We start from the raw sequence: 15,746 nt of genomic DNA, 5'->3' as shown, positions 1-15,746 counted from the left end.
GAATAGGGAGAGATAATATAAGGTAAAACCACTCGAGGTTTGAGATAAGGACAGGGAGAAAATCCTTAAAGTTACTGTTATGGGCAAAACAGACTCGACTTAGGGAAAACTATTCATTTATTATTACAAACAGCAGGATAATGAGACAGAGAACAAGATAACCTCCCTCCACCCCTCCCTCTTCCCAAGCTTAACATTATCTCTACTACCTTCCCCCTCCGAGCGGCACAGGGGGGAAGAGGGAATGGGGATTGCGCTCAGTTCATCACAGGTTGTTTCACACCACTGCTTCATGGTTGGTGGAAGAACTCCTCACATTCCTCCCCTGCTCTGTTGTGGGGTCCCACCCATACGCCACAGTCCTTTGTGAAACTGCTCCAGAGTGCGTCATCTCTTCCATGGAGTGCAGCCTCTCCAGAACGGCTGTCCCAGCGGGCCCTCCACAGGCCACAACCGCCTTCAGGCATCCACCTCCCCCAGTGTGAGGTCCTTCACAGGCGCCAAGTGGATCTCTGCTCCTCCATGGACCTCCATGGACTGCAAGGGGACAACCTGCTCCACCATGGTCGTCACCACAGGCTGCAGGGGAATCTTGGCCAGGAGCCGTATTACTCCTCCCCCTCCTTCTGAACTGACCTTGACAACTGCAGCCGTTCCTCTCACAAGAAAAGTTCTCCACAACAGGCTGGCAGATGCCTCTCAGAATCGCTTCACATCATCCATCTCATCTCCTCTCTACCTCTTGCAGCCGGGCCGGGCCGAGTCGGGCCCAGTCGGCCGCCTGGCGAGAGGCCAGAGGGTGAGGCCTGCAAGGCCCATGAGGCCTATGCCTCCCCCTCTGCGCCTCTGCCCCTGCTCAGCTTCTTCACATCTTCTCTCCTCTCTTTTTTTCCTGTTTTCCCCTTCTTAAATACGTTATCGCAGAGGCGTTATCACGGAACATTCTGCTACCAATTGGCTCGGCCTTGGCCAGCAGCGGGTCCGCCCTAGGCCTAGCCAAGTCCACTGAACAAAGGGGAGCGACTTCTAGCAGTTTCCTACAGAAGCTACCACCTTAGGCCCCCCCTCACTAAACAAAACCACAACAGACACTGAAGAGCGATATATATTTGGATTTAATCTTGGATTTCATTTACGAAATTTTTAATGTTTTAATCACTTGCAGAAGTCTTGATAGTACAGCAGCAGCCAGAAAGTCTTTCTTGTTGCTCTTTTGAACTCTGAACTCTTTGAACTATATATACTTCATCACATATGAACCTCAAATTAGTGCTATTTAACTAACATTGGATTCTGGAGATAAACTCCATTTTTGTCCTTTAGCATTCTCTCCACTCACAAAAGGCCTGATTCTTTTCTATTTTCACTGCATTGATTTTACTGCTTTGCTCTCTCACTTACAGATATTTGGGAATATCTTTCGACTGAGGGATGTTAACATTATGCAAAATGTATATCTCTCAATTGCTCATTTTTTTCAACCCTACTGTATGACTACTTTTGAAATCACTGCCATTTCCTGTGGCTCAAAACACCAGCAAAAAGAGAAGAGCAGGGACAGTCAAAAATAACTTTCTCTGCGAACTCAGGGAGACCATGACAGTCACTCTCCTTACAAGCAGTGAGACTGAGGAAAGCTTGTTATTAAATTCAGTACTACTAGAGTTGGATCATGTAGGACAGTAATGCAGCAACACATTTTAGCAAGCTTAAATGTAAGGCACGCCTGAATCTGAAATCAGTGGGAGTACAAATACTGTTGAAGTGCTTGTTTCTACTAGAGCCAGAGTGCTTAAGAGCAAATGGGTTTTGCTCATCCTCCCTTTAACAGCATGCCCTTGATAAAGGAGGGAAGTCAAACTTAAACAGCAGCACTGAAAAGAAGATCAGATTTTATCCTGTTTCCAACATTTTAGGAGGTATAATCAGAGACTGTGAAAAAAAACAGGACAAGGGGATCTCATGTGCCATCAAGTCCATTTCCCCTGCAGGCAGACGTTTAAGTACAATCTTTTATAATTTCACACACGCTGATCAAGCGCAATAGCTATGTAGGTATTTTGCTTCCATACCCATCATATGCTGTTCCAGAGCCTTACCCTCCGACCTTCAGTAATCTTCAAACTCTCCAGGTAGGCAAGTATGCCTGAGTAAGATTATTGCTGTGACAGTATCAGTACAAACGGCATTTGACAGGCATGATCCCTAACTTGTACAACCTCCACTGGAACTTAAAGGAAAACATGTCAAGAGATGGGAGAGGAAAAGGGCTCCCTCTGGAGAGGAGCCAGAGCTTCAGGAGAAAGGAACACTAAAATCACAGGTTAAGAAGTGCAAGTGTGCCTGCAAGGTCGTGTTTCTCCCACTTCTGTGAATTTAATTTTGTGAAATATCTTTTTGAAGAGTGAATTCTGTTGTAGGAATCCAGAAAAACAGTAGGATTTGTTCAAGACACAATATATAATGATAGGTGACTTGCTAATCCCTTTCTTCTTTTACAGAGCCTGTACTCTTTGAAAATGGCCCTCAGCATTTTCTTTTGGCTGTGCTCTTTACGTGCCTGTTCTGCATCATTTTTAAAAGAGAGAAATTGTACTGTCCCTTCTGGCATGGCTACCACACCATGCTGAAGGTACATTTATCACAAATCATCTGCAGAGACAGGATGCCATGCCGATGTTCCTCTGTTAGGAGCCTGACATTGTCAGCCTGGAGTAACCTTTCTACTGAACCACCAGTTTTCCCAGAGGACAGCATCCATCGTGCTCCAAGTGTAAAAAGTCAATGGCGTCTCCAGTTTTGATAACGGATAGCTCCAGCTCTTTCACATCTTAACTTTTAGGAATCCTGGTTACAAGTTAACTGGTACACTTGACAGACGATCTGAACTCTCCCAGTCAAATAGGTGTGCTTAGCATAACTTAGTTTGACCAGGCATTGCACTGCAAAGCCTCTCCTACTGCTTGTCACAGCCTACTTACTGTCTTCAAAAGCTTGTTATTAAATGCTGTCCTGGTTTTGGCTGGAGTAGAGTTAATTTTCTTCAGAGTAGCTAGTATGAGGCTGTGTTTTGGATTTGTTCTGGAAACAGTATTGATAACACTGGGAAGTTTTAGTTACTGCTGAGCAGTGCCCGCACAGCATCAAGGCCTTTTCTGCTTCTCACATCCCCCCACCACTGAGTAGGCTGGTGGTACACAAGAAGCTGGGAGGGGACACAGCTGGGACAGGTGACCCTAACTGACCAAAGGGATATCCCACACCATATGGTGTCATGCTCAGCATATAAAGCTGGGGGAAGAAGGAGGAAAAGGGGGATGTTCAGAGTGATGGCATTTGTCTTCCCAAGTAACAGCTATGCATGACGGAGCCCTGCTTTCCTTCCTGCCAATGGGAAGTAGTGAATTAATTTCTTGGTTTGCTTTGCTTGTGTGTGCAGCTTTTGCTTTACTTATCAAACTGTTTTTATCTCAACTCATGAGTTTTTTTCACTTTTACTTTTCCAATTCTCTCCCTCAACCCAGCAGGGAGTTGCTGGCTGGGGTTAAACCACTTCAAATGTGCTACTGAATTACCTTCCAGCTATGCTTACATGTGACAAATACGTAACTATTTTGTGATAAGGAAACCACAATCTACTCAGCACCGAGCAAAATGGCCTCTAATGAGGCAAAATTGAACCAAGACATCGGGGCCACGAAGATGGTCAGAGGGCTGGAGCACCTCTGCTATGAAGAAAGGCTGAGTTGGGGCTGTTCAGCCTGGAGAAGAGAAGGCTCCGGGGAGACCTTATAGCGGCCTCCCAGTACCTAAAAGTACAGGAAAGATGGGGAAAATGTGCTTTCTTAGCAGGGCCTGTAGTGATAGGATGAGGGGTAACAGTTTTAAACTAAAATAGGGCAGATTTAGACTAGATATAAGGAAGCAATTTTTTTTTACACTGAGGGTGGTGGAACACTGGAACAGGTTGCCCAGAGAGGTGGTGGATGCCCCATCCCTGGAAACATTCAAGGCCAGGCTGGATGAGGCTCTGAGCAACCTGATCTGGTTAGAGATGTCCCTGCTCCTTGCAGGGGGGTTGGACTAGATGGCCTTTAAAGGTCCCTTCCAACCCAAACCATTCTGTGATTCTATGATTCTATGAATTCAAATGCACTTAGTAGTCTCATTTCTGTTTAACCACACTCTTACCGCAGCCACCGCATACACTATGTGAAGCTCCTTCGCTATTTGCTGCCCAGCTGCAGGAATTCCAGATTTCAGACCTAGGGCAGCGCACGTTTTCACATTCTGTGTGTTCATCAGGCCAGAACGTACCAGCTGCACTTGGCACGGACTGGCACGACCGCGAGTGACGAAACGCCCACAGAACCCACGCTGCCACAGACAGGCACGACACCAGACGGGAAATCTCACATATCGGCAGAGAGTTTCCTTCTGCAATTGCAATCGCACGCACCGGACTACACGCACACACGCATTTTAATTTTTCTCTTTTTCTCAGGGCATGTGTGTAATTTACCAATTCCTGCGGGGCTGACAAAGGGGACAGGCCGAAAGCGGCTGCCGTGTGAAGCCCCGGCTCCACCGAAAGGCCGGGCCTGCGGGCAGCGGTGCTGGGCGGGGGTCGCAACGCAGCGGGCCTGGGGCCTGCGCCTCCCCCACCTCACGCAGCCGCATGGGCAGCGGCCCCGGGGGCGGGAGGGGGCTGGCCCTGCGGCCGGGAGCGTGTGCGAGGGGGCCGCCCAAGCTCCTCCCCGCCTCCGGCGGGACGTGCAGCCGCTCGGCGGGACATGGAGGCAGTGCGGCGGCGGCTGCGGGCGGGCGGCGGGGCCCGGGCCCGGCGTTCCGCGCTGCTGCTATTGCTGGCGGCGGCGTTGGCGCTGGGAGTCGAGGCGGAGGCGGAGGAGCCGCGCCCGGCGCGGCCGCGGGGGGACGAGCAGTGCCATTACTACGCGGGAGGTCAGGTCTACCCCGGGGAGGCGGCTCGCCTGCCCGTCTCCGACCACTCGCTGCACCTCAGCCAGGCCAAGAGTAGGTGCCGGGCGGGGCTGGGGCTGCCGGGGGAGCGGGGACCGCAGAGAGGCGGGGGATGCCGCCGGGCATCCGCCCCGCGTCGCGCTGCCGCTGAGGGAGGAAGGCGGGGGTGCCCGCAGTGCGCGTCCGCTCGCGCCGCGTTGCGGGGGGGGGGGGGGGGCGGGGATGCGGTGGCAGGCGGCGGCGGCGCGCGGAGCCGCTAACGGCCGCGGGGCGGGCGGGGGGCGGCGGCGGCCTCCCCGTGCGCGGGGCGGGAGAGCGGCGGCAGCGCCACGTCAGGCGGAGCGCCTGGGCCTCCGCGCCGGGCGGCGGCGGCGGTGGTGGGGGGTGACCTGTGCCTGCGCCGGAAGCAGCCCCCCGGCCCGCAGCCGCCCCCGTCCCTCCGCGGGGTGACCGTGGCGGTTTGGCCGCGGGGGTCCCTGCGGAGGTGGCGGCTCCCGCCCGCCTTCCCTCCGGCAGAGCAGCTTCTGGCCCTAGCAGCGTGCGGGAGGCGGGGACGGGGGGGCCCTCGGGGCGAGCGGCGGGAAGGGCCAGCGTCCCGTCCAGGCCTACGTTTTGACGGCGGTAAATTGGCAGGTTGGCAGCGGGTTTAACGTCTCACAGGCATTCAGCAAGGTTCAGGAGCACGTCTTCAAGTGTTCGGCTGCTCTCCAAAAGTCCTGGTTTTTTGTTTTTTTTTTTTAGAATGGAGAAAGAAGTCACCTAAAATTTACCTTTGCTGTGAGAATGTATGGCTTTAAATCCTTTTCCTCTACCAAGCCAGGGCATAACTTCCCTTACAAACAGATATTAGGAGAACCAGTCAAGATATGTGTAACCAATTTCATTTGTTTTTTCCTCCCTTTGTAATGTAAGTCATTACAGCATTTTAGACAACTTTTTTTTTTAAACCAAAAATATCCCCTTCATTTAAAAACGGGTCAAGATTCAACGTATCTTATTTAATTTTTCCTTCTCCCTAGTAATCTGAAGGTCAGTTGAAGAGAATGCTTTGCTGCAAAGAGATTAGATTAGGGGTGTCACTGTTTTGTAAAGAGCAACGTTTGAAACTTTGTGGACAGCTCAAAGTAACTTGAAGATTAATCCTTGCTCTCACTTGAAAACAATCCCATACCTACAAAGACTCAATTAACAAAAAGTTAGAAGTCTGGAGCTTGAAATCAGGTCAGAAAGAATTCCTGTTTGCTTAGGAGTTGTAATTTAATAAATGTACACTGCGTTTTTAGGAATTTGTTTCTAAACGTACTGTAGCATGTATTTTTTTGTGGACTTGAATTCCAAGTAGTTTTTCATGGCTAAAAAGTAACAATGCGAAGTTGAACTATCTTATGCTGCTGGTTCACAACAGTTAATCCTAACAAAATACTGAGGGTTGTCTGAAATCTTAAAAAGTTTCTCCTTCAGTCTAACAGATGTTCTGCCATGCACACGTGGTTGTGCACACATGGTTTGTTCCGTGTGCCCGGATAAGGTTTGTGTGGCCTTGCCGGTCAGTGATGCAGAGAGGGCTCATGTATAAGCACAGGTTGGTCAAATTATTTAGTTTCCGTGTGTACCGAAACCCTACATTTCTTCACCATCCTGTAACCTCTGCCAGCTGTGAACTTTTTAAAGTGGTAAGAAAGTTTCATTTTCTAACTGTGTGCAGTAGGTTGTTGTTCACTCAAAAGGAAGAACAGATCTCCTGGCACACCAGCTAGCTAATGAACAGCTTTGAACATGTGCTTCATCTTTTGTATTTCAGTCTCCAAGCCAGCACCTTACTGGGAAGGAACAGCAGTCATTAATGGAGAGTTTAAAGAGCTGAAATTAACAGATTATGAAGGAAAATATCTTGTCTTCTTCTTCTATCCTCTTGACTTGTAAGTAAGACCACTGTAGACATACTGAGACTGAGTGCAGCTACACTAGACTAAAAATTCATTGATTTTTCTCTTTTTTCGAGGTCTTGGTTTTTTGTTTGGTAAGGGTTTTGGGGAGGAGAAAGGAGTGACAGAAGAAAATACACCCTTTGCATTTGTGTTTTCATCATGTGTTGGTAAAATTATAAGACAGTCTTTGTCCTAATAAGTGTGTCCACCAATTTTTGTCTCCGCACACACAAAAAAATAACTTTCAGTCTGTAGTACCCAGTCAGGCAACCTTTACATTCTGTATTATGCTGTATATCATCACTGCAAACAGAAGACAGCATCCCATCTATATTTTCTAGAGCTTTCCCTTTAAGTTCATCCCATAACATCCTAAGAACACTTAACATTACCCTCCTTTATTTGGAATGCAGTAACTTCACTGGTTGAGTGAAAACATCTCTGCTTTCTACCAGACAATCCCATTCTTTTCCACAAAATAAAGAAAAGAGGACAGAGGTGCATAACTACCTTAATATTATAAAGGAAATAATGTGGCTCTTGGCCCTTAGCTTCAAGGCCTAGAAGTTGTGATCTTCACCACTTTATTTCTTCTGTAGTGGAAATAGTTCAAGTCAAAATAGTTAAAATTTGCAGACGTGCACAGTAACAACAAATTATAGTATGTTCCTTTGGAAAAAAATGGCATATTGTGCTTTAATTCGGCCACTTAATGTTCATAAAGTCTAAAAGAAAGTAACTGTAAAAACACCTGTATCCAGGTTGTAATCTAACTGTAGGTTTATAATCTTCTTCAGTAATAAACCCTTTGTAACTAAACTAGAGTCTAAGGCTGGAAGACTTGTCAGACAGCATTTCAGTTAGGTACTTGAAAACACAGTAAAAAATAAGTAAAAGCTGAAATCATTCATGATAAATCCACCATTTTCAGTTAAACACAAAACTTACTGGATGTTTAATGAACTTTTGACTTTATCTTGCTTTAAATTATCTAGCACATTTGTATGTCCAACTGAGATCATCGCCTTCAGTGACAGAATTGAAGAATTCAGAGCAATAAATACCGAAGTAGTAGCGTGTTCTGTGGACTCGAAGTTCACTCACTTAGCATGGTATGTATCTTATCCTTGCCTTTCACTAAAACCTGTGCATGGGCCCATCTTAGCTGAACATTTTTTAGCCTTTGTAGGTATATCATAATGGATAAAAGCGTGATGCTATTGATACAAATTTTTAAAGTATTTTTCAGTGATAAAAATTTTTAACCCTAGTGAGTGGAAATACCTTTTTCTTTGAAGTTTATTTAATGTGTATTGCTTGAGATATATTATATCTCAGTCTAAAAAGACTTTGAATTAAAAAAAAAAGAAGAGATAAGGATGCCAATGTCTGCAAACGCATCACCCTGTCCCAATTCATGAGCACATTGGTATAAAGGAAATAAGACTGATAAGAAAGAGGTCATTATTAATAGATGTGGCCAAAAACTGCCAAAGATCTACTGAACATTTTGCTCGAACCATAAATAGTATTCATTTCCCCTATGTGCAGAACAAAAAAAAATGTCACTTACACTAAATCCTTTTGTCTGTACTGTTCTGGTTTGTGACTTTTAACTTTGCATAGGGAATATAAATCTTTATGAAAAGTACATCTGTATCTCATTTCTTTCAAAGGATTAATACTCCTCGAAAACAAGGAGGACTCGGACCTATGAAGATTCCACTTCTTTCAGATTTGACACACCAAATTTCAAAGGATTATGGAGTATATCTGGAAGATCAAGGGCATACACTGAGGTATTTCACTTGGTTATGGTTCTCTTCTTTTTTTTTTTTTTTTTTCTTTTTTTTTTTTTTTGGTTGGTAGCTACTTTATACCTAAAGAAGCATTTGAAATTTTTCTTTGAGAGCAGTTTTTTACTTGGGGATTCATGCCGAGAGACAAAAAAAAAAAATTGAAGAACCCAAAAAAGTACCCATAATGAGTCAGAACAGGGATGGAGGTTAATATCCTGTTTAACAGGAGTAATCCGCAGATACCTAGGGCAGGGCAAACATGCAGAATTCCCCAGAACTGCAGCTCAGGGACCTCCCAAATCCAAGTGGAGTTGAGACTAAGGGTAACTAATGGCCTCAAGGGATAAACTTGAAATTTATTTTGTCTCAGTCTAAAAAATACTTTGAATACTTCCATAAACTTGATAGTGGCTTTTGAGATTCCTGTAACATCATAGCATCTTCAATATCCCCTGGCAGGGCCCGTCAAAGCTTAGCTTTATGTTCTGCAAAGAACTGTCCTTTTTTGGTTTTAACTTGCCATCAGCTCATGTCATCCGATACCCCAGATGAGGATAGTAGGTTCGTAGTATTCTAAGGTGGTGGGTATTGTGTGGTGTTTGCAGATATCAGACTCGTCCCATCCAGCAGACACGGTGCATAAACACAACACAATAATTAGTTCTGTTTCCTAACACACAAAAATCAAATGTTTCCACAGGGGCCTTTTCATTATTGATGATAAGAGGATCCTTCGACAGATCACGATGAATGACCTTCCTGTTGGGAGATCAGTGGATGAAACGCTTCGTTTAGTACAAGCATTCCAATACACAGACAAACATGGAGAAGGTGCTCTTTTAAATACTTTCATGTTGGAGATTGTTTTACTTAGACTGGAAGCTGTGTTTGTAGCTTTTGGGAAGAAAGGTACTCGATAGCATGAGAGACTAGCCTCATGCAGAGAATTAAGTGGTTTGATTGCCCTGCTACAAGATGCTGTGGTCCTGGTACCTCCATAGTTTGTTTCTAGTGTAGTAAGTCACATTTTGCTTCACACCCATGAGAATGCAGAGCATAGTCTGAATTAAGGCATTAGGTACCATCTGTCACAAGCATCAATCTGTACAAAATATGAGGCCATGAAAAATCAGGCCCAATATTTCAGTACATTTTGGTATACTAAAGTAACTGAGATGCAGGCCGTCCTTGACCTGTGTCATTCATTGAGGATCTGTGACAAGTAATTGAGAGTGCTTCATGTCAAGATACGTGGTGATACTGTGAAAGTTAGACCACCATTAATTGTGTTTTCTTTATAAGCGCTATGTGATCATCTTCCCCTGACAAAGAAGCTTTCACTGGCTTCAGATCATTACTTTTTCTCAATAATTCTTATCCATCCAGTTCTAGCATAGGGTGAACTTTTCACATTTCTTTAAATAATATGTTTAAATACAGACGTTCATTTATTTAAAGATTTATTGAAATATTAATACACGTGTTCAGCAGCTTAACTTCAATTTCAACTCAGTTTCACCTGGCATTTGAAAGTACCTTTATGTGAAGGTACAAACCATTATTATGCTTTGCTCTACAGATTTGAAAAGATAAATGCTGATATTTAGGCTACGCACATTTGACTAAGGAAATTTAGCCTCTCTTACTTAGTTACAGAGCTGTCTTACAGAGTACTGATCTGCAGTGTGTTTCCAGAGTACCACATTTTTTTCCAGCTGTACGTGGAATCTCACCAGCTTTTGCATGAATGCTGAGCAGAGCCTCCCTAGACGCCTTACTGGATTCTTTGCACAGAACAGGGGAAAAAACTTTTCCACAATTCCTAATTGCATTTGCAGTGTTTTGTCTGACAGCGTGCCTTAAAACAGTGTAACATGCATAACTCATTGGGCTATATGAGTGAGTTAGTCTCTCTCCTCTCTCAGAGGGAGAGCTCTGAACAGATGAGAGCTTCACTCTACAATATGCAACTGTACAGGTGGTTGCGGGGCTCTCGGCCACACTGCATGTTAACCATGTGCCATAATCCCACCACTTCAAATAAAATCACTCGGTCTCTTGCGGAATCTTCAAACTGATCTCTGTGCTAAAAAATTTCCCCTAGTATTTGTTTTAAAGAAAGAAAGGTAGGTCTCTGTGTAGTCAACTGAATTTTATAATGAAGTTTTTGTTTCTACTAGAACAGGTGTTCATTCTCAGGTACCACTTTGCCCGTACTTTGTCTAAAGGGGCACGAGAATTAAACCAAGGCCTAGACATTCATCCAGAGATAGGCAGTTCCCAATTAACAAGAAGTGGTAGGTGGTATAAACTGGTAAGACACCATCACACATGTAAAGAAAATTGTGTATTTAATAATTGCAGATACTCATGTGACATTTATGTGCCTTTTCAAGTTCAGAAACAGAACATTAAGCACACAAAGGTAAGTGTGCGTAAAAATATTTTTACTAACTTTGCCCTTTTTTTTTTTTTTTTTTTTCTTCCCAGTTTGCCCTGCTGGTTGGAAACCTGGTAGTGAAACAGTAAGTCACTGTTTATATTTAAATGCATGTACTACTGAAAAACACTCAGTTATCATTTCCACTAAAGCCAAATCCAAAATCTTTGCAACTTTCAATGGATGGCATGAATAAACTCCCATCATTATAGTTACAGCTTTTGCATTAGCCCTGATTTCATTAGGAGCTTGTTTCCCTCATACTGGACATATTCAGGTTGTTTCAGATTCCCTGTGTATGAGCAAAACTCTCTTCAGCAGCAATGAGTTCCTGATCAAGAACTTTGTTTCCTGCTAACACCTGATGAGAGGAAGTTGGAATCTCTTGAGTCTGTCCTATCTTCTCAGTTACTTGTCCAAGGACCAATTCTTGATTCTGTCCAGTCTTACTGTGGATTCTAGGCACTACCCAAAAAAAGAAAGATACATGTTCCCAGGCTGCTGTAGGAGCTGACGGAGACACTGTGCCGTTGTCAGAACTCCAGCAGAGAGCACTGCTTTGCTGCACAACAGCTCTTCCTCCTTTGTTACTACACCCCTACAACAAGCAGAAGAGCTAGGGCGCGGATAAACACCCATTGAGCTCGTTTGTGTTCTCTGGGCTTGGATCGAGCCTCAGCAGAATAATGAAACTTTCATTAGAGGTCTGAGCTGCCTAGTTGAGATGAGATCACTGTCGTTTATTTGAGCATGTGGCTTTCTTCTGAACCATCTGGTGATAACAGAGCGTTGTTGTTTAAGAGCTGTCTCAACAAAAAGCAGGTCCCAGCAGCCTCTAAGCAGAATAGTGAGCGTTGTAATTGATAGTAAAACCAGGGGAATGTTAAACCACGTGAAAACTTCCCAGGATGGCTTGAGGCTAGGCTAGGAGCCATCCCTTTCAAGCTAGCAGAAGAGTAGGGGGAGGTGGATATTAAGACTGTAAAAAGAAAGAGGGCTGGCTGGTCTAACAGATGTATTTTGGCACTGAAAAGTTCTGCCCTCCATAACCATGGATTTCCTAAATACTACAATATTAACATGTTTTTTAAAAATATGTTAATATTTTAAACCTACGCACCTGCAATGCTGAGGTGAACTCACTAAGTAACAATACTACCAATTGAAAGATCTAAAACAATACATAAGCATTCTCTTTCTCCTCTGTGCAAAAGATGCGGATAATTTAAATAGCAGAGTAGTTCACAAAGACTTTCCCAAAGATACAGCCATGCCTTCTCAATGTGTTTGATTTAATTAGATCAAACCGGAGGAAGCCATGAGAGTGTGGTGGCCAAGGGAAGAACTGTAAGTAAATTCTAAGACTCTTGATTATATACATTAATTTATTAAAATACCTTGCTTTTGGGGCAAGCAGCATAGATGTATGTGCTCCCAACTGTCAAAATTCTTCCTTTGGTAGGCTGCACTCTCTCTTCCCCCAGCTAGATAAATCTTTCTGCTGCTGCTGTTAGATACCTTTAGAGATAAAGACTAACATATCAGTTGACTTGATGCTAAGTCACTCTGTGATGTTGCTTTTGGGTTGGCCTTAGCATCATATTATGAAATACTATGCTGTTCTGGTTTTATAGTTTGTTGTGTTCACGTGGTTTTGTTTTTAGACTAACAAACATTTTCATTTTCTTTCTTGCACAGATAATTCCAGATCCAGCTGGAAAACTGAAGTATTTTGATAAACTAAACTGAGGCTCGCTTCTGTTTGAATTACATAGGTTGCACAAACTTGATTTTTGCCAATAAAGTTTCATTAATTTTGTTACTTTCATGAGTTTGGCTAATATGTAGCTGCAGTGGACCATTAAAGGTCTTGTTGCTTAAATGGGAATCTAACCTGTGTGAAGCAGGGGTACCTCATTAGTTATCAGACAATATTCTTATGAAATACATGTTTTCCCTGAAAGTCTTGTTTAGATGCTTGTTTTTCCCGAAATTTATTTCTCTTAGCATCTCAGGCTTAGATTCATGACTTTAGCTATTGATAGATTACTTAATTTCTGAAAAAAAAAACTTATCTGCTTGGTCACATTCTAGAAGCTACAGCTAGAAAAGAGCCCCTTGATTACAGTGCGTTAGTCTGTAGTCCGGAGGCAATGGCAGCTAAGCTGAAAGCTAGACACCAGTTACAGTTGCTGAGTTAAATTTCCAGTCTGTCCAAAGCTGGAAAACATTTTTAAACTACTAAGAACATATCCTATGCTGCATAAATTGGTACAAGTGCACTGGAAAAAAAAAAAAAACACGGCTATGCCAGTTCACGTGATTCAAGAGCTGAACCAGTAATTTTTTCCATGCTTGTATGTGTAGTGTATATGCTGATAAGATCGATTCCATTTCACGTGGTCTGATTTCTTTCCCCTGGCCCTACACTGTTAACCGATGTACATAGTGGTGAGTGTGCTGTGCTGATCCACTCGTTAACAGTGGCTCCTAGTTTTAAGAGAGCAACTGTAGTCTTTCCCAAGATTGGTATTGACACGTGCAGTGATCATCAGAAACTTTAGTGGCTTGTGTATGTGTACTTCTTCTTTCAAGGGAAAATAACATCTCCACGTAAGACATGCTTCATCCTGGAGAACCCTTTCAAAAGAACGTCTTTTCTTGCTTCTTCCCACCTCTCCTTCTCTTTAATGCGGTGTTCTAGAGCCTATGCAACTGGAAAAACAGCACCTGAAGTCCGTGTCAGCTCTTCACCAGGGTCGCCCTTGGAAAGGCCACACAGGAGGCTTCCTCCCTGCTCCAGTCCAGCACGCCTGCGTCACTGCTACTCCTGGTTAGAGCCCACGCTCCTGAGAACCCGCTTCCCCTTCCCCCACCGGACCATGCCATTCCCTTCCTTAGACACAGAGGCTTCAGTACAGTTCTGCAAAACTAGACCAGCAGTTGCATTCTTACTGTAAAGCTACCTGATGTTGTAGACTTGGGTGCGTATCGATCAGCTCACCGGATTAGTCACTGCAGACAGAGAACAGAGGCGGCTGCTTGCCTTTTGCTTCAGCTCTGATACAAACAACACCTCAGCGCATGGTGGGAAGAGGGAACCACAGCCAGAGCAAGCAGAACTCCACTAAGCCCCAGCCCCCCTGTCCCTGCGAGGCCTGGGGAAAGGACAACCTCCTGATCCCATCCAAAGTGTAAACAGAGGCACAGCGGGACCCCTGCCAAACACCAAAGGCTGGCAGCGTGCTGCTCCAGCCCACGTGATCTGGAGGCCAGAGGGCAGAATGTAGGGAGGCAGTTTCTCACATTACAAGGCTGTAAAACAGCCACTTGAATCTTACTTGGGATTTTGTTTACAGCCTTTATCAACCCTCAAACACCAACATCAACACAGAGAATGTTCAGATAACTCGGAGCAACTGCAGTGTGACAAATGCAGGTTCAGCTATTACATGGATACTCACAAGCAGCCCAAGGCACAAAACGAACCCAGTGCTCGTGCCTGCCTCAGATATCGTGCTTGTGCCCTCTCCTTCAGGGGCTCTGCCTGCCCCTCCAGCCAGCTCGCTCTCAGTTATGCTCTCCCAGCAGCAGAAGCCTCTGTGGTGCTAAGCCAGCAAATGAGACCTGACAGAGACAGAGATGAGTTATCACCCACACATCGAACACGGTCCATCTAGCCCACGGCTCCTTGCAGAGCCAGGTGGGCAGCGAGTCACAGCAACAAAACCACGGGTTGCATGTCTGCAGCACACGCAAGAGCATCAAACAAAAGCAGATGTCGAAAGCTGTACGAACCCTGAGCAGAGAAAAGAAATTAGGACTGAGAACACTTACTGACTGAAGAAAACTAAGGCTATCTGCACACTTTGAACAGTGCAGGTTTAGGTCCACAGCAATGTAGCTCTGCCACATTTTAAGGCTCCAACCCTCTAACTGCATGTGGTAAGGAATGGGCTAAGGAATTATTTTTTTAAAAAAGTAGTTCAATAGAAATAAATTCTGCCTCCCCAGGCAGCCAGCCCTGCCTCTCCTGCAGTGCAGAGCCCTGGTGTTAGCCTACTTGGCAATGCCTGTAAGAAACTCACTTTTAGCAGCATTTAAGTCTGGAGATGACCCCCTCATAAGGCTCCCACCAGCCTGGTGGACACAGAGGGCCTGAGGGACTGGTCCCTGTGCTGCAGGACCACACCTGAGTTTTCTGCTGAACTCTTACCCAATACAGTAAAAAAGCCACACTGTAAGCAGGGGCCACAGCCCATGCCACTGTCCTTTCCGAGTGCCCCAAGCACCAGTCCCCAGAGCCATGCTCCCCTCCTCCAGAAATCTCCACTTTCGGCTATGCAACGGAAGGTAAGAGAGTAAGGAACAGCCTCTGCCCAGAAGGTGCCTCCAGCTTCATGGATAGGAGCCCTGCAGGGATGACGATCCCCTGCTGTCAGGGCAAGTGCTCCGGTATATTTTCTATGCAGGTATCATCACCCATCTACACCTTCCACAAAAGGAGTCCCCAGTTTCTCTTTCATGAAAGCTGAATATTTACCCTTTTATTCTCCTGTTAGCTAGTGCCTAGCCCGTGAAGAAATAATCTCTCCCACA

At 45.0% G+C, this 15,746-nt stretch overlaps 1 protein-coding gene across 2 annotated transcripts; it reads left to right on the top strand.

Annotated features, from left to right (window-relative positions):
* The first annotated feature begins 4,764 nt into the window (after positions 1–4,764).
* Positions 4,765–12,969, top strand: PRDX4 (peroxiredoxin 4). Of its 2 annotated transcripts, XM_086767115.1 has the most exons (8): positions 4,765–5,034; positions 6,782–6,899; positions 7,904–8,020; positions 8,585–8,707; positions 9,408–9,538; positions 11,198–11,232; positions 12,448–12,494; positions 12,846–12,969. In XM_086767115.1, the coding sequence occupies exons 1-8, from the start codon at positions 4,794–4,796 to the stop codon at positions 12,847–12,849; spliced, it is 816 nt and encodes a 271-aa protein (XP_086623241.1). In that variant the 5' UTR covers positions 4,765–4,793; the 3' UTR covers positions 12,850–12,969. The 2 variants fall into 2 exon arrangements, with proteins under 2 accessions (XP_086623241.1, XP_086623231.1); XM_086767105.1 differs by lacking the exon at positions 12,448–12,494 and having other exon boundaries at positions 4,766–5,034.
* The last annotated feature ends 2,777 nt before the right edge of the window (positions 12,970–15,746 follow it).

Source organism: Chlamydotis macqueenii, chromosome 1 (genome assembly GCF_036417535.1).
Source record: "Chlamydotis macqueenii isolate bChlMac1 chromosome 1, bChlMac1.mat, whole genome shotgun sequence".
Taxonomy (NCBI): Eukaryota; Metazoa; Chordata; class Aves; order Otidiformes; family Otididae; genus Chlamydotis; species Chlamydotis macqueenii.
Note: the sequence above shows the minus strand (reverse complement) of the source record. Positions and strands in the feature narration are given on the sequence as shown.

Coding starts and splice junctions, on each gene's coding strand:
- PRDX4 (XM_086767115.1), top strand. CDS start 4,794: ATGGAGGCAGTGCGGCGGCGGCTGCGGGCGGGCGGCGGGGCCCGGGCC. Junction 5,035..6,781: donor GCACCTCAGCCAGGCCAAGA/GTAGGTGCCGGG, acceptor TTTGTATTTCAG/TCTCCAAGCCAGCACCTTAC. Junction 8,708..9,407: donor GATCAAGGGCATACACTGAG/GTATTTCACTTG, acceptor ATGTTTCCACAG/GGGCCTTTTCATTATTGATG.